General features: G+C 41.5%; 1 protein-coding gene across 5 annotated transcripts in view; it reads left to right on the top strand.

The window, feature by feature from the left end:
* The window catches only part of DENND1B (DENN domain containing 1B), a 185,941-nt gene that overhangs the window by 50,302 nt on the left and 116,412 nt on the right, over positions 1 to 19,227 (top strand). For all 5 annotated transcript variants that reach the window (XM_075833379.1, XM_075833382.1, XM_075833380.1 and 2 more), the window contains exons 3-6: positions 608 to 651; positions 17,067 to 17,116; positions 17,261 to 17,380; positions 18,912 to 18,981. In XM_075833379.1, coding sequence (XP_075689494.1) covers positions 608 to 651; positions 17,067 to 17,116; positions 17,261 to 17,380; positions 18,912 to 18,981 — 284 coding nt within the window. The remainder of the gene's footprint in view (positions 1 to 607; positions 652 to 17,066; positions 17,117 to 17,260; positions 17,381 to 18,911; positions 18,982 to 19,227) is intronic.

Below are 19,227 nucleotides of genomic sequence, written 5' to 3'. Positions count from 1 at the left end.
TACACATGCACACTCACTCTTGGCGAGAAAGCTGTTGCCAGACTCCTCGGGGAAAAAAAAAAAAAGGACATCTGCTGTCGGGGACTGCCGCCATACATATTCGATAGTTGGCCAGTCCCGCCAAAATCGGCAGGTACGGCCGACAAACATCTAATATGTATGGCCAGCTTTAGGGTATTTGAACATGAGTTTTCTAAAGCAAACAATTGCAATAAACTAAAAATCTTATTATAAATGTAATTTTAACATTTTGAATGCAGCTCGGGCACTATTTTTAGGTCTCCTGTATTTCTTCTGTACAGAACACATGCAGGTCATAGTGTATTGTGGAATGGATTATTGTCATTTTGTAAGTAGACTCGCTTAGATTGGTGGATTACAGTGATGTTGAAGTGTATTATGGTAGGTTGCTCTATATGAAAACCAGTCATTCTGTGTGCCCCATTTTAGAGGTCAGCATTAACTATTTTGGTTCCACAGAAGTCCTAGGAGCATTTGTGTGAGAATTATGATTATCCTTGGAAGAGAACATGTCAATATTAATGTCTCTAGTGGTTACATCCTGTCCTGACTCCTCTGATTAATGCTCTGTGTCAATTATTTACAGATCCGGCCTTACTGTGGAAGTTCCCGGAGGACTTTTCTGACCAGGTTGGTAACATCAGGAGTAGGTCTGATTGTGTTAAAGCCCAGTGAGTGCTGCTGGATGTAATGATGTGTACACACCTCAACTTCTTGAGAAGATCTCTGGACTGCCAGCAAGAATTCTAGTTCATTGTGTGCAGTACACAATTACCTTTATATTTGCCAGTGGCAAATATACCATGCCAACTGTGAGCATTCACCGAAACTGTTATGACTTTATTAAACTTCCAGCTTGTGTTCTCTGCTAAATTAATAAAATACATATATATGTGCGTGCGTGTGTGTGTGTGCGTGCGTGTGCGTGCGTGCGTGTGCGTGCGTGCGTGTGTGTGTGTGTGTGTGAAACACCTTTAATTTGGACCAAGTCCAATAGTTTATCAGCAACTTTAGCTTTAATATATCATTCTTGAAGAATACTTCCACTCTGCATGTTATTTCATACAGGTGGAATTGATCATACAAATTGTTTAAATGTTATTTCTGGATTGTAGGTTAGGGCTGATAGGAGAATTTCGAACACTGTGCAATTGTCCTGAGATTTATAGGCTGCTGTTTTAGGCCCCCTGTACACGACCGTGCCCGTAATCATGGTCCGTGATTATGGGCACGGCCGGCCGCGGACAGCCACCCGCATTTGTGGGCGTGCTCCCGTTATAAAGTATGAGAGCACGGTCCGTAAAAGCAAAAGATAGAACATGTCCTTTCTACGGCACGGACATCTTCCCATTAATATACGGGAAGGTGTCCGTGGTCAATAGAAATTAATGGGTCCATAATTACGGATGAATTTTACGGTCGTGTGCATGTGGCCTTGGTCTGTGATTGAAACAAAGTCTGCAGTCTGCCAGACAGCCTTTATTCTGCTGATAGGATCTCAGGAAAATCACATTGAATTTAATATTCTCCTGGCTGCGCTGATCTACTTTTAGCATGAGAACCTACAAACCAGAGGTGATTGTTGCGCTGGGAAAAAACTAAGCTTATTAAACTTGTATGAGGCTTCATTCACATCTGCGATATGTGTTTACATTATCCTGCTCCGTCATAGGAGCCGAATAACGAGAATGCCAGAAGCACAGAATCCATTGTATGACGGACACCATCAATGGGTTTCGTCAGGTTTCTGCCACAGTGTTCGTCGTTTTACCGGAGACAATGCATTTTTGACTGGATCTATGACACAGGCCCCTAATGCAGCCTTCAACGCAGATGTGAACGTAGGCTTAGGGCTCATTCACATGAGTGTGTTCCGTGTCCATGTGCTGTCCGTTTTAACCATGCTATCCAATGAAGCAATTCGGACCTCCTTGATTTTTCCGTTGTGTCTATTGCGCAAAACTCACCGCATGTCCTATTTTTATCTGTGTTTGCGAATCAGACTGCGTGAAATTAACGGACCGCACACGGACGACCTCCGTGTGCTGTGCGTTTTTCACATACATTTGCTAAGAAAACTGGAAGAAAAAAATGAAAACCAATTTGTGTGATCATATGTCCTTTCTTGCGTCTGTGAAATACACATACAACTCAGATAACATACGTGCGCTAAACACAGACAAACGGAACTCACACGGAGATACACGTGTTTTACAGACGATAAACATACACGCACGTGTGAATGTAACCTTATGCCGAAGTTTATTTTATTTCTTTATTTTATTTGTATGTGAAAGGATTTTATTGTGGTTAGGCTTCATGATTTAATATTAAGGGCCTATTCACATCAGTGTCGGGCTTCGGTTCATGGGTTCCGTTCGACCTTTCTGTCGGAGGAACCGATGAATGGAAAGCCAAATGGAAACCAAAGCTTACATTTGAATTACCATTGATTTCAATGGTAATGCGTCCGTTGCAATTGGTTTCCATTTGTTTACGTTCCGTAAGGTTTCTTTTTTTTTAGCGGAAACAAAAGAGTAGTCGACTACGCTATTGTTTCCGCTAAAGAAACTGAAACTTTACGGAACTGAATCAAACCGAAACTAACTGCAACGGAAGCATTACTATTGAAATCAATGGTAATGCAAACGGAAGCTATGGTTTGCGTTTGACTTTCCATTCATCGGTTCCTCGTGAACGGAAGTCCGACGCCGATGTCAACAGGCCCTAAGATTTAGAAAGCCTGATCAGATGTAAATAGAAATATTCTAACACTTTTTGGTGTTTTTACAAATGCTGGGATTGGTTTCCCTCTGCAGTATGTAAAGCCACACTGAGCAGTGTATATCCAGCATTTCTATACTCCCCCTCCCCCTGTCCTTCCCCAAGAAAGTGTAAGGCTCGATTCACACGACAGGGATTCCCGGCCGTGTGACGGACGTTTTTTGAACGGCCGCAGTAGAAACAATGGTCCCCAAATGGGGCTATTCACATGGTCGATTTTTTGACAGCCCGGTAAACCAGGCCGTCAAAAAATGGAGTATGCCGCATGGCTCCCATATATGGACAGTGACGTCAGAGACTTCGGAAGCGGAATCCCCGGCATTGTGGCTGGTGATTCCAATCCAGGAGAAGTCCCTGACTTCACTCTCCATATATGGACAGTGACGTCAGGGACTTCTAAAGCGGAATCCCCGACGTTGTGGCCGGGGATTCCAATCCAGGAGAAGTCCCTGACTTCACTCTCCATATATGGACAGTGACGTCAGGGACTTCTCCTGGAACCGTCCCCTACAGTGGCGCTATCTACAGGAAGGTAGAGAGGTGCCATCTATGGGGGGGGTGCTATGTAAAAAGGGGCTGTGTAGCACTACCTACAAGGGGGCTGTGTGGCATTACCTACAGGGGGCTGTGTGGCATTACCTATAGGAGGATGTGTGGCATTACCTACAAGGGGGGCGTGTGGCACTACCTACAAGGGGGGCTGTGTGGCACTACCTACAAGAGGGGCTGTGTGGCACTACCGACAAGAGGGGCTGTGTGGCACTACCGACAAGGGGGGCTGTGTGGCACTACCGACAAGGGGGGCTGTGTGGCACTACCGACAAGGGGGGCTGTGTGGCACTACCTACAAGGGGGGCTGTGTGGCACTACCTACAGGGGGCTGCGGCAGTATCTACAGAGGGAATTGTGTGTCAAAAAATATACAAATTAAATGCATCCGTTTTTAAAATGGACAGGGAAAAAACGGACCACATCGACGTTTTTTTATCGGCCGACACTCGGACCCTGTCGTGTGAATAGAGCCTCAAAAACCTTATGTTTACAGAGCAATGGGATAGTCAACATTACAAACTGCCTCTTAATTGTTGATAATTGAGTTATGTACAAAAGGGTTCTAGGTCGCATCCCATCCATATGGATGAAAATATGTAAACAGCCCCTTCCCTGCAGCTTGGTCCTTGAGATTGTGGACTGAATTTGAGCTCACTGTATTACCAAGGAAGAGCTTCGTGTTTAAGCCTAATCCAAATGTACCAGATCAATGTAAAAAAAAAAACATAGTTTTTTTTTTTTAGTCTATGCAGTACTCCATTTATTGTACAATATCTTGTGTATCGAAACTTTCACAAACTCCTGTCTCATGGCTACGAAGTTCCTCACTGCTCTAAGGAGTGTTAGGTTGTTATTTCATCTAGTTCACCTGCTTTGTCAGTTATGGCACGTGTGACATCTGAATGGGAGACAAGACTTCTTAACCACTTAATCTGGGGTTAATGGCTACGTCTCTATTGGTCTTTAAGGGATAATCTCATTTCAAAATTTCCATCTTTATTTCTTACCGCTGAGTTGCTCTGATTCTCGAGGCGATTACATTTTTAGTATAGCTGAGGGGTCCCTATGAAGCAATTTATGTCACCAAAACTTGTAACTATCCTGGTTTTACTTCTTGTTCTTAACTTGCCATTCACAAATAAGTCACATTTTACCTGTGTTTGAAAAAAAAGAAAATTGAAAAAATGTAATAATACATAATGATACATTTTTTGTTAGAACTGAAATGATGGCATCATCTCTGCTTACAATCTAGATAATGTATATAACCTATTAAAAAGCCCTCGCCTTTGTTGTGCAGAAGGGTTAAAAGTGCATGTTTGGGATTATGATGAAGAAACAGTTTTCTTTTACCGGGAGGGTATTTTGGAAATCAAACCAGCATATGGCACCAGCCAAGGCTCCCCCCACTTATCTGCCTCTTTCGTCTGCCAAAGCCCCTTTGTCTGAGCCCCATTGTTACCAGGACTTATTGACAGTTGTAGAACGTAGCTCAAGACACGAGGGACACCCACCACCCCGGGGAGAGGCACAAGCATGGATTATGGAAATATGAATTGATCTTTAGAAGAAGGACCCTTCCTCTGTTCTGCGGGAAATACAATGAAGAGGGGGAGAAGGGGCTATGGCAAGATGTGAACACTAAGAATGGGCTGGGAGCTCACCCTTCCCAGCTGTTGGTAAAAATAAAAAAGGAAAATGTAGCATTTGTACATCACAAGGAGCTGTGAAAAGGCAGAGGATAATGAAGCTACTTGTTAGACATATTTTGGAATAATGTATGCGGCAGTGTTTAATCCCCTTATATCCAGACACCGTTTTAATAATGCAGAGGATGTTGCCAGCAGGTTTCAAAGATAAATTCTGTCATTTTGACTGGTGTGAAAGGAGCTTGTGTGTGGGTTGTGAGATATTTCTATTTATCTACGCTGTTTATGTGAGGCGCAGTGGGCACAGGGTTCCTCCCTACGTATGCGGTTTAATTATTATTTTTCATTGCTTTTTCTTTGACAGCTGTTATTACGGCTTCTTTTCCTACCTGGAGTGTTATTTTTTATTGCTCTGCCATAGCTGCTATTACTCATATCTCCGCTAATTGCCAGCACTGATGGTCTGTAACCGCGGCTTACATGTCAACTTTAGGAAAGTCGCATTCCAATAGAAGTGATAAGCAAATGTCATGAGATTGTTGCGGTTGATATTCCATTCAGTTTGTGGCGTTTCACACAAAGTTGCAGTAAGCTATAACTTCCACATAACCGAATGTGTAGCAGTAACATTGACTTGTGTGACATTTCTAAGGTTGAGACTGAAGCACAACTTCAGATGTTATTATATATCAGTGCAAGTCTAAGGCCCCGTGCACACGACCGCAAAAACCTCAGTTTTTGCGGACCGCAATCGCGGGCCGCAAAACTTGACCCATTCACTTTCATTGAACGCGGAAACCTTTCCGTAGCGCTACGGATGGGTGTCCGTGCCGTAAATTATGGAGCATGTCCTATTTTTCGTATTTTACGGGCCGTGCTCCTATACTTTGTATGGGAGCACGGCCCAAAAATGCGGGTGGCAGTCGGCGGCCGGCCGTGCCGCAATTGCGGGACGTGATTGCAAGCACGGTCGTGTGCATGGGGCCTTAAGGAGGACCTATCACCTGTAAAGGGGCACTTTTAAAAAAAAAAACAAAAAAAAAATGATTAGCCCCTTAAGAAATTAATAATTTTCCAAATATATGTTGTTTATAATTCCTCAGTATATGAAACTAGGGGAAGTGTTACAAAAAGTTTGCTTACCACATATCCACTGCGTTTCTGTTGCGTTTCCACTGCGTTTCTATTGCGTTTTGTTGATGCAAGTTGGTGTGAATGAATCCAAGTGCAGCAGGTGCTCGTAGATATTCCCAAACTGGTCCTGTTTCAACAGCAGGTAATTAAGGCAATAGTGGTGTATAGTGAAGGTATATCCAGCACTCAAAGTAAAAGTTATAGGGTTTATTTGGTCATATTTAAAACAAGGAAGTTAAAACAAAAAATCCCGGGACCACGCTTACGCGTTTCAGACCAGTGGGATCCTTAATCATAGCTTGTATATAGCTCCTCAGTATATGGCTTACTTTCACTATGCAAATCACCAAATTCCCCGCAGGTGTCGGGTCCCAAACTTCTGGATAAGGGTATCCCGTCTTCCCCTGCGTCCTCCCACAAGTTCCTCGGCAGCATCAAAACTCACAACATGAGATCTCACTGGTTATCATAAAATCTCGCTAACTGCTGTATTAGTATCGCACTTATGGATCGGTACACATTATTACAGCACTGGTGATTGGTAACTGTATATGTTGTGTATAATTACTATATATTAATACAGTAAATAGATCTCTTTGAGACATGTGAGTTATCGCAATATCAAGTGAAATCTCATGTTCTGAGCTTGGATTGATTGAAAAAGTAAGTGTACCTTTTGGAATTTTCTGGAGTTCTGCATTGACTACTAATAAAATGTGGTCTGATTGTAAGTCACAATTATAGACAAACAAAATCTAACTAAACTAATAACACACAAACCGTTATATTGTTCATGTCTTTTATTGAGCATATGGAGTAAAGATCCACAGTGTAGGGAGAAAAAGTAAGTGAACCTCTGTGTTAATGACTTCTCCAAGAGCTAATTGGCAAAAGGTGTATCAATTAGGCCTCATTTACACGAGCGTGTGCGTTTTGCGCACGCAAAAAAATGCAGCGTTTTGCGTGCGCAAAAGGCACTTGACAGCTCAGTGTATCATCAGTGTATGATGCGCGGCTGCGTGATTTTCGCGCAGCCGCCATCATAGAGATGAGCCTAGTCGACGTCAGTCACTGTCCAGGGTGCTGAAAGAGTTAACTGATCGGCAGTAACTCTTTCAGCACCCTCGACAGTGAATTCCGATCACCATATCGAGTAACCTGTTTAAAAAAAAAAGAGGTTCGTACTTACCGAGAACTTCCCGGCCGTTGCCTTGGTGACGCGTCCTTGGTGACGCGTCCTTGGTGACGCGCCTCTCTTGACATCTGGCCCCACCTCCCTGGATGACGCGGCAGTCCATGTGACCGCTGCAGCCTGTGCTTGGCTTGTGATTGGCTGCAGCTGTCACTTGGACTGAATTGTCATCCCGGGAGGTCAGACTGGAGGAAGAAGCCGGGAGTTATCGGTAAGTCAGAACTTTTTTTTTTTTTACACGTTCACGTATATTGGGATCGGAAGTCACTGTCCAGGGTGCTGAACCAGTTTAACTCTTTCAGCACCCTGGACAGTGACTGTCTCCTGCTGGGTTCGGTCAAAACGAGTTCGGCCGAACCCGGTGAAGTTCGGTTCGCTCATCTCTAAGACACTCCGTTCGGATGTTTGTAAACAGAAAAGCACGTGGTGCTTTTCTGTTTACATTCAGTTTGACAGCTCTTGCGCGAATCACGCAGTTCGCACGGAAGTGCTTCCGTGCGACCACCTTCGTGGTTTTCACGCACCCATTGACTTCAATGGGTGCGTGATGCGCGAAAAACGCAGAATTTTAGAACATGTCGTGAGTTTTTTTCAGCGCACTCACGCTGAGCAAAACTCACGGACTGTCTGCATGCCCCCATAGACTTGTATAGGTCCGTGCGACCTGCGTGAAAAGCACGCGAGTCGCACGGACGTATATCACGTTCGTGTAAATGAGGCCTTAAGGCGATGAGATTGGACGTGTGGGTTTCACAAGTGCTTTGCTCATTAAATAAAGGCATCCAATGCCTGGTTACTGACAAATCTGTTCTTCTCAAAAAAGATTGGTTAGTGTGACAACTTTCAGAAAATGTGTTATAGAGACGCATGAAGCTGAAAAATTCTACAAAAGTATTGCTAAAGACTTGGGTGTACATCAATCTATGGTTAGACAAAATATCTACAAATGGAAAAAATACTGATACTACCTGTAGGTTCTCTAGGAGTGGGCAACCTGTTAAGATGAGGACAGGCAGAGCCCAAGGATAACAGCAAAAGACCTACTAAAGACTTTACGGACTGTAAAAACCTCTGTACATGTGTCCACTATTAGAAAAACACTGAGCAAGAGTGGTGTTCATGGAAGGACTCAACGAAGGTCCAAAATACACATTGCAGCCCATTTAAAGTTTGCCCTAGAGACCAGCTGGATGTTGCCCAATGCTTCTGAGAAAATGTTCTATAGGCAGATAAGACAAAAGTAGAGCTTTTTAGCACAAATGCATAACGCTATGTTTTGAGGAAAAATAACACGGCACACCAACATCAAACCCTCATCCCAACTGTGAAGCATTATAGAGGGTTTGGGGCGACTTTGCTGATCAACTACCTTCCATTATTACCTCCATTCAACACCTACCTTCCATTATTATGTCTATTCATCAAGTGCTTACCATTATTATGTTCACTCATCACCTACCTTTCGTTATTATAATTACTGGTCACCTACCTTCCATTATATAATGTTCACTCTTCATTTACTTACAGCAGACTTTCACAGATATAGCCCCAGCAGCAATATTGGCAGCTATTCTTTTAGGAGATTTCCGTGTGTCTACGATGTATTTTCATTGAGCAGAATTTGTACTAGCTTTGTAGCCCATATAATGTTATAATGTTCCACTTTATTGCTGATTTGATCTCTTAATATTAGTCCTCATCTAATTTCTGTTACTAATGTGCTGTGCCTCTTGAAGCACAGTGTAAGGCTATGTTTACACGCTGAGTCAAAGACGTCTGAAAATACGGAGCTGTTTTCAAGGGAAAACAGCTCCTGATTTTCAGACGTTTTTTAAGCCACTCGCGATTTTCGCTGCGTTTTTTACAGCTGTTTTTGGAACTGTTTTCTATAGAGTCAATGAAAAACTGCTCCAAAAACGTCCCAAGAAGTGTTTTTGCGGACGTTTTTTTTAAAAAGACGGCCCATCGGAACAGAACTCTGTTTTTCCCATTGATTTCAATGGGCAGATGTTTGGAGGCATTTTGCTTCCGATTTTTCAACCAGTTACATAAGTTGATAAGGTTGAAAAAATACATAGGTCCATAAAGTCCAACCCATAATCCTACAGTGTTGATGGCAATGAGGCGAATGCAAATTGCTACATTAGGGGAAAAATTGTTCCCCTACTGTGATTACATGATATAATAATGACTTGTATTCTGTCACTCCCAGGTCTGCTGGTTGGTATCTGTTTACTCCTTTTTGTTTTTTGTTAGACTTTTGTGTCTGTTCTTCTTTAAAGGAACACTAAACACAGAACATTCTGAAAAGATAAAATCTCAGAGATTTCTCCCTTATTGTCTCCTCTTGTTTACATGTTGTCTCATATTGCAGTTAAAACTGAGAAATATGTAAAGAATTCTCATATACGTGTCCCAGGAGATCAGCCATTTCCTTCTCCTTCTTCTCGCAATCCTATGTATGGCTGTAAGACAACTGGCTGCAGCATCAGTCCCCCTCCCCCCCACTCTGCCCTGTCTGCAGTAGGACACAAAAATAATTTTAGCTGTGCTCCCTTGGTTAACCGGTTTAGGACCGCACAATTTATATATACGGCGCAAGTTTAAGCTTGCTGCCCGAGCAATTTGGCAGCTGAATTGAGAGAAGACAGAAGTGGTTTTCAACGCTTTTGTCTGCTCTTTATCCACGTACACTGAGCTCAATGAGTGCTGTGTATAGAACATAATATGATGTCGGTAGCAGACGGCTACTGCTGTTGGGTCTAACTAGACCTAACACAGCCCTAAGGCCCCGTTCACACTGAGATTTTTTGCCTGTACTGTTTTTATCACGTTTTTAATGGCGTTTTTTGCCCGCGGCCAGGAATTTAATGCAAGGACTGCGGGCAAAAAACAGTGCAAAAAACGCTCGGAAATGAGAGCTGCATGGGAAGAAAAAAAAACTTCGGCCTGCCATTGAAATCAATGAGGGGCGATTTCGGACGTTTCTTGGCGCTGATGCCGACATGGTTTCTGCCAAATCAGCGTCATAAAACTGTGTGAACAGGGCCTAACGGTGAAAATAGTGAGAATAACAGGGCTGATTTTCCCTGTACCTGGGGCCCTAGTGCAGCGCTATTTACAATAGAAAAGTATATAGTTTAAAAATAAAAAAAAGAAATAATGATGTCTTACAAAGGTCTTTTTCTGACCTAAGAGATGCTAAAAAAAAAAGTAGAAAAAATTTATGAAATAAAAATTACACATAACTCTCCCTCCCCCAAAAAATAATAATTCTATAAAGTTATGTCTTCAGTGCTGCCTAATATAAAATGAAAGGTTCTTGTATCTCTTTTGAACGATTTGGATGCATGAAGTACTTCAGCGTGAAATAGCCAATTTTAGGCACACCGAAATAGAGATTTGAAATGAATTATGTTACATTGTGTGATCGTGTTCAGGAATGTTGTGTGAAGTCTTGTTATTTATATACTCCGCTCAATGAATCAATGAGATGGATTGTAGAGCTCTATATCGCCACCTGCTGGCTGCCCACTGCTGCTCATTTTCCCTCTACACCAGATCCGGATGGTTTGAATAGGAAAAGGATTCATAAGAAGATGCAAATTGATTATAGGTACTACTCCGCCTCTATCCTCATACTTCTGCTTCTTACATGATTTATCAAATCTGGTGCCCGTTATAAATGGTGACCTCTAATGGCCGATACACTTTAAAGCAACACAACAACATTTGTAGCTATTTTGTTTCTGCGATTAGGTGACCGTTTGATTAGATCGTCTTTCACCCATGTAAATCTAACCTCTAAAAATATAAATATTTACGTGACACAATATATTCTTACATTATAGCCCCAGCGTAAAGCAGACGGATTACCGGATGTGCCACAATTATTTACATGTTCATTTAAAATGAGTATTTTTTTAATTTATTTTTATTAATCGTTTGTGCACCAATTTGAATCACTAAATGTTTTTTTTAAAAAATGGCATTTGATGGACTAGAAAGTCCACCGCATAATAAGCTCTTTTTGGCTGCGCTGCTGATCGTTTTTGTATCTATAACTTTCTGGATGAATTCTAGTTCGACTTTATACAATAATGTTCAAGCAGATTGTCTCCTCCTATCCCAAGTTCATCTTTACTGTTGGATACTTTACATTTACAAACTTTAAGGGGTATTTCCAGGCTTTTCTCTAAAAAATACAATGTTTGCAGCCATCTTTACAGAAGAGGAAGCTTTTTTTCTCCGTGCCAGTCCGCTTCCGATCTCATCTCGGTTCTGTTCTGACTGTGCAGTTGCATGGCATGTGTATGCCCTTTGCCCAGCTCAGAGGGCACTAAATTCTGAATAGATTTGCGTTTTGTTAATGCTACAGGAGAACTTGCGCCTTCGCTTATCTCATCATCGGCAGAGTTTGTCATTCTCATCCTGTTGGCTTTTTTCTTTCGCAGTTTGTCTTTACACTATTTTCAGTCTTGGTTTTGCATGGTGCTTCTGCCTCTCACATCCTTTTTTCTTTTTTTTTTTCTTTTTTATCAGCTTTGTAAAAGGTTGTAGAATTGCGGAAGAGTTTGCAACACTAAGATTCATATGACAGTTTTCTATTGATTGCTGGAGCCCCAGTTCACTCTACCAGTGGACCGAGCGTTTGGTTGCTTTGTCTATGACCCAAGCTGGGAGAAAATCCCCCTCCTATGTCTGCACTGTTTACAAAGCGCTCCACAGACCTGCTGGCTAAATGAATTTTAAAGACTTCCAGGGTTTTAAAGTGGATTTTCCCCAGAGACTGGGACCAGGCAGCTCGCCAACGCACAACACTCCATCCTGCATGGGTCTCCGCGCGCTTGTGTGTCCGCAAATATTGGAGTGCAGCTCTGTGAAATAGATCACACACATGTCATCTGTGTACATGCGAGTGATCGCCTAGGAAAAGGCATCACTGTGGCACCTCGAAGAGACTTTCCCAAGTGGTTGTCAATCCGCAGTTCTTCTCTTAGTAAATTAAGCTCTTGCGGTCGGTGTGGTTTTCTTTATTTTTTTTACTACACTGAGTACATCTTGTGTGTTTATTTTATATCCTGTTCACTAGTAAATATTAGTCCCTAGGCCCCCTGCACACGATGGTGATATGTGCGAATTTGCCGCGTGGCCGGAAAAATCAGCTCTATTTTTTTAAGTGGTTTTGCACCACAGGTGTTTTTGATGCGATTGTTGTCGCGGTTATTGACGTGTTTTTTACCTATTTCTTTAAAAGGGAAAAACCACAAGCGTTTTTTTTACATTAAACACGTCAAAAACCGCATCGGCCGTTCGCAGCGTTTTTTCCATCTCCCATTGATTTCAATGGGGTTTTTGAGGCGGAAAACGCCTCACGATAGGGCATGTCGCTTCTTTTTCCCCACGAGCGCTTTCTTCTGCTCGCAGGAAAAAAACGCCTCCACCTTCCATTGAAAACAATGGAAGGCAATTTTGGCAGTTTTTTGCCTCGGTTTCCACGGCAAAAAAACATGTAAAAAAACCTCTGTGTGAACAGGGTCTAATAGAGTACCAGCAAAGTATATGAGATTTCAAGTAATCTCATCTATAGTTGCAGAATTTTTCCGCATGTAAATCGACCTGCGGTGCGTATTTTAAAATCTGCAGCATGTCCATTTATCTTGCGTTTCCACCAGCGAATTGTATCTGACAAGTCTATAAATAAAAACGCACCAAAGTCAGCAGCATAAAATCGCACTTAGTTCTGCAGCAAAATTTAAAAAACGCATTAAACATGCACTATTAGGTACGGATTTTACCTGCGGAATTACATGCGTTTACCTGCGGCTTTCATGCAGATTTTCTGCACCAAATTATGCAACACATGTACATGTAGCCTTAAAGGCTATGTAAACCTTTTTTTACTTTTTTTTTTTTAATATCCATTTTTTACTGGCGTTCAAAAGGTATATTGTAAATTACAACATAAGAGGAGTTCAAAGTCCTCTGTGTAAAGACATAACAAATGTAAATGACAGAAAACACTGTATTCTGTAGTACCAGTATTACAAAGTAGTGAAAAAATCAGTATCCCTAAAAAAAAACTAATTTAACTCCCCTTCTCTATCCCCCTCATGTCACCACCTTAAGCACTAAGAAGGGTATCATGAAAAGGAAATAGGTGTTTGGCCATGTTTTGTAGCTGGTTTAAAAAAAATATGTCATGTAGGTGTTTATATACATTTTTGCAAGTGACATTTATAAAAAAATGGAATTGTGTTTTTTTGCGCTGCAGCTTTTATGTATCCTCTATAATTAGAAGCTGCAAGGGCCGATGTAAGGCGCATCTCTCAGTAAGCTGGACTGACGGCTCAGCTGTCAGCGGCTCCTGTGTGCCTCTATTCTGCGTATTTTCCATCCGGAATTGCGGTCGGAAAATACGCAGCAGAGTACAGTAGCAGCAAAGTGGGTGAGATTTAACAAATTTTATCCACACGCTGCGTAAATTTTCCGACCAGAAATTGACCTGCGGTGCCTATTTCAATTCCTGCTGTGGAAAGTGGACTGAATTGATGCGTTTTTCAGAGGTGTCAACATCTCCTAGCATTGAGAAAAACGCAGCAAAATCCGCACCATTTTCTGCAGTAAAAAACGCAAGAAAGGATTTTTTTTGAGCCGTTTTTTTTACCTCTTTCTTCAACAGGCAAAGGAAAAAACGCTTTGCAGGGTTTTTTTTTCCCGTCGCCCGTTAATTACAATGGGGTTTTTTTTTATTACCATGAGCGGACAAAAACCGCTCAGGAAAAATTGCCTCTCACTCCCATTGAAATCAATGTGAGGAGATTTGGTTCGTTTTTTGGCACTGATTCCGGCGCGGTTTCCGTGTCAAAATCCTGGAGTTGTTTTTTAAACCAAAATAATTTTCTAATGGCGGCATCACCCTGCGTTTGGCACAAGGACGCAAATATTTTTGCACTCTGCACACTCCAACATATCTCTGCAAACTATATGCGGAAAGCTGCCTTGAATGTTAACGCCTTTGTCAGTTATATTTGCATGTCATGCATGACAACTCAAGAAAATGGATCATACGAGTCTAGTGCGCACAAGCTGTTTTCCATTACTATTATACAGTCCATAAATATATAGTTTTTTGTTTTTGTTTTTTTATAAGAGCCGTGACTGCCTCCTCCCCAGCTGCCTGTCTTTCTTACAGTATTATGAAATTGTGATCGCGTATGACAAATTCATGTCAGGCATCAAATCAGTATACGGGACAGGGATGTTTTCCATATAGCAAGGAATCTCATGTGATATCCATATGTCTTTATTAAAAAGGGAGTCTCAGCAGGAGTGTGAGAATCTCCGTCCCTTTTCAGAGATCCAAAAAAGAATACTCGAAATAATGTGAGCCAGAGTGAAATTTTAAGAGCCACCCGTGCTGTCCAGCTGGGAAAGCTCAGACTCCGTTTTGATCCTTTGTGTATCCCAAGTACATTACAGTTGTTTTGTATAAAGCTTGTATTTGGCCTCCCTGCTATACTTGTCTCTTCCGGCAGTAGGTGTAGTCTGTGTCATGAATCCACTAGGACTATTGCAATACATTTATTATTTTCTGTTCTAGTATGTTGTTGACATCGTTGACTTTGGAGAGATTAATGAAAAGTAGTGCAAAGGATAAGTTGAGTAGTTTTGTACAGCAACCAATCAGATTCCATCTCTCATTTTCTAGAGGCTCTTTGGAAAATGGAACCTAAAATCGAATTGGTGGCTGTCAGCAACTTCTCCACTGTTCCTTTTCACTACTTTTCATAAATCTCACCCAATGTTTTTTTTTGTTAAATAAATCACGTGAAATGCAATCTTATGAAGCCAACCTGTGTCTATGTGTCCTTTTAATGCGTATGGACATCATAGAGGGGGGTCCCCCAAACAGAAAGCCGCTCTGACTGAGTGGCTAACGTTACGACAGACTTCAGCTGTCCTTGCAGTACAAGGATGGCTATTAATCTGAATGGCCGCCATGTAATACTACATTTTCGGTAAATTTGCTGGCAACGGCTTCCAGGAGGTCGTATTCTGACGGGGGCTGTCTCTGATGAGTCAATCACTTAATACTTAGCTTAGCTCTTCTTTAAAGGACAGTATCTACGAATCTTCAAAAGAAAAAATTGGGCACGTCTATCAATGTGCAACACTCGAAAAAATTTACTTTATATTTATCACAGAAATATACACCTTCTTGCAGGTTTGAAATAAAAAAAAAATTCCCAGTTGTTAAAAATGGCTGTTTTTTTTTTTACAACATATTTATCAGAGTTACACGTCGTTTCTTTATATTAAGAAGATGGATTCCATGAACAGGCTGGTTTTAATGTAAAAATTCTTGTTTACAGGTAAATATATGAATAAGCACTTCAGATCCCTGTTCATATCCTCCTTCTATTCTTCCAGAATCAGAGTCTAATTTCAAAGCTGAAAGACATTTAGAAAAAGACTTCTGAAATTATAGGGGATTATACGACACATTATTATTATTGAAATCTGCTTATATCCTGCAACTGGCCATAAACATGAGGTGAACTTCCCAGATGGCCTGGCACTTGGACAATAGTTTATGCCTACATCCCCAAGAACACATCACACTGTATACTGTCCTTTTGAAGCTGGTCTCTTATGCCGTTTTGGAATGCATTATCTTTTCAGATGGGCGTATTGGGTTCACTAGAACAACAAGGGGCGGTTGTCCGCATGTTACATGTGGAATACAGACTGTTAAAGGGTAACTAAACATTTAAAAAACTTTTGACATACAGTGACATGTCAGAAGTTTTAAACGGTGGGGGTCCAAGCACTGAGACCTCCCCCAATCTCTAAAACAAAGTGGCAGAAGCCCTTGGGTGAGCGGTGTACCGCTAGGTTTCTGATCGGCTCTCCTCGGAAAGCAGAGCCAGCGGTGTACGGGCTCGATATACTTCCGAAGAAAGCCGATCAGAAACAAAGGGACACAGCACTCACCCGAGCGCTTCTGCTTCCTTTTAGCGATCGGTGGGGTCTCAATGCTGAGACCCCCTCCGAATAAATCGTATGACGTGAAAAGTTTTTTTTAAAGTTTAGTTACACTTTACTTTAGGCCTTAATCTGAAAAGTATCAGCTGAGAAGATGTGCGTGCTCAAAGATTGCCAAACTGGGCAATTAAATGTATTAAACTAAAAACGAGAGGCGATTTGTGTGTGAACGATTCGCTGTAAACAAAAGAGGTCCATTGTGACTACCTTTTCGGCAGACGTCAGTTTATGTAAAAATTCAAGCTATAGTCAAAATCTTCCCTTTCAAGTGACTTTCATGTTATGTTTTTGGCCAGCTTTAGGTTTGGGGCTCATTCACGAAGTGCAGACTTGATGCAAAGTTTGTATGCATTTTTTAAGCCAGAACCAAAATTGGATCCAGCAAAGGAGACACTTTAACTTTAAATATTTCTTCTGTTTAGGTTCAGTTCTTGGTTTTGGCTTAAAAAAATACATCTGCATCAAAACTGCACTGTGTGAAATGGGTTGGAGCTTGGAAAATAAAGTTTAAGAGAGAGCCGGTAGTGAATACCCAGCAGGCCATGAGAATTGAATGCTTGATATTTGTATATCATATTCAAGAAATTCTATCTTGTTAATAGTTCCTCTTTTAAAGTATTTTCAGACAACAGTCTCTGTTAATTGTGTTCTGTTTTAGAAACAACTCTTTCCCCATTTTCTTGTAGGACTTACTGTGCATGGTGCCAAAGTTCTGCTTTCCCTTTGCGATTGAAAGGTAATGTCAGGCAAACATTTTTAACCTTTTCGAACCTTCAACAATAAAACCTCTTACTTTTAAATTTATTGATGTATCTTTCAGACTTCACGTAAGTTATAAAGCTTTTTTAGAATGTGATTTTCTTTCCAATATTTCTTCCAGGGGTACACAGTCTCAGATGGGACAGCACTTTACTTTTGTTTTGACTGATATAGAGAGCAAGCAGAGGTTTGGGTTCTGCCGCTTGACATCAGGGGGAAAAATTTGCCTGTGTATTTTAAGGTGAGTGTACAGGACCTATTGTTAGCTTTATGATTACCATACATACATAGATTGTGTTCATTGTTACCCTTTCTTACCTCTATTTCCTCCCCTAACAACCTAGTGGTGCGTTAGTCAACATGTACTTTCTGTAGCTTAGCCCAGCCGCCTTCTCCTGGAGTTCCCAGTTTCTTTCACACTCAGACATCACGTGTTTCCAATTTGCCTAGACTTTTTCTTTCCTATCTTTAGATGGGAGAGTCCCTTCCCCCCACTACTTTCTACTGTCTGGACAGGAGGAAAGGCAGTTTCCCTTCTTTAGACATGAACCTGCAAAGTGTGGGTCCCCTTCCTAACTCAGAACAGTAACTGCTCACCTGCCCCTTCTTACACAAACCACTTCCTCTCCGTCACTTAACCTATGACTCCTTCAATTTAAAAAATGTCCCCTGCAGTGGCACCCAAGTGGCACAAGAGCCTGGAGCAAGGCTGGGCTGCTAATAGGTAGCAGCCTTGGGAATCCATTCGTGGGGAAACTGTTTGAATCACCTTCTAATGAGCTATGAAATATGGGAAGGATTGGAGAATGGGACAGCACCTCATGGGGCCGTGGATTTCTTGCCTGGCTCAAAATTCAGCAAACCCCTCACTCTATATATTATATGCAGATGGAAATGCTCCGGTCAGCACATCAGGTGTCCTAATTGTCCCGCACGATTGGTCCACATAGAAAAGTCCCCGATCCAGTGTGCAAACTATAATAAAATGAACATGAATATATATGATATGTGATGCATACAAGCTCATATATATTCCATTGGAGTTCTGCTATAGAGACGTACACATACAGTATGTAGTGATATTTACCTTTAATGGGGGGTTTTCTGTTTCTCTTGTGTATATAGTGGAAGGTGGAGTATAGATTATTTACTGATACTGAAGACTAAATAGGGATATTTGCAGTAATGGTTTCTTGTATGAAGCTTCTATGCTTATCAACACTGTAGCGTTGGTCTATAGCGTGCACAACATATATATTCATATACTTCTACACCTAATAAATAATGATGTTGGCACTTGGTTCTTCTGTAGTCATCAAGGTGACATAGAGAGTAAAGGTTCTCCATACATGCGGGCTTTTGCTTTTGTTATGTAGAGCTCTTCACATTGTAATGACCCCAATGACTGCACCACTGTGGAGTAGGGCCAGGATAACACGACATTGAAATGCGTGACCTCTTCTGCACTGCGCTGTGCAGCTTGGTATCCTCTGTAGCAGGGACATAAATCTGCCACCCAGAGGAGGGAGATATCCACTGAGGGGACATGCTATTATTCATTAGACAGTGGAAAACAATATTCATGCAGTAATATGATAAATGACTATGCACCGCCGATAGCAGCACAATGTCTTCTCCGACAAATAAATCAACAACTGCCTTTGGCACTCGTACTGATTGAACGTGTGTATATATGTATGTAAATATGTGTAAATCCGTATGTTGTTTGTCTTCTTCATATATAGTTTTGATAATGGTTTTTGTTCCCACAGTTATCTGCCCTGGTTTGAAGTCTACTACAAGCTGTTAAACACGTTGGCTGAATATTTGGTCAATGAACAGGTAACAGGTTTTTCTGGGATTATTGTAACTTGTCATCCACTGTTCCAGTCAATAATTTATTAGGCGTAAGTTACGCTGGCAAGTCCAAAGCTGAAACATTTTCTCTTCATATGTTAAATCGCATGCAATATTGTCTGCACTAAAATTATTCTTATTGGGATAGAAGATGTTCTTTCTTGAAATTGTATGCTGGCTATGAGAAGAACCAGCCTGTCGGTGTTGTCATTTGCTAAGACTGGGGCACTG

Source organism: Rhinoderma darwinii, chromosome 7 (genome assembly GCF_050947455.1).
Source record: "Rhinoderma darwinii isolate aRhiDar2 chromosome 7, aRhiDar2.hap1, whole genome shotgun sequence".
NCBI classification, from domain to species: Eukaryota; Metazoa; Chordata; class Amphibia; order Anura; family Rhinodermatidae; genus Rhinoderma; species Rhinoderma darwinii.
Note: the sequence above shows the minus strand (reverse complement) of the source record. Positions and strands in the feature narration are given on the sequence as shown.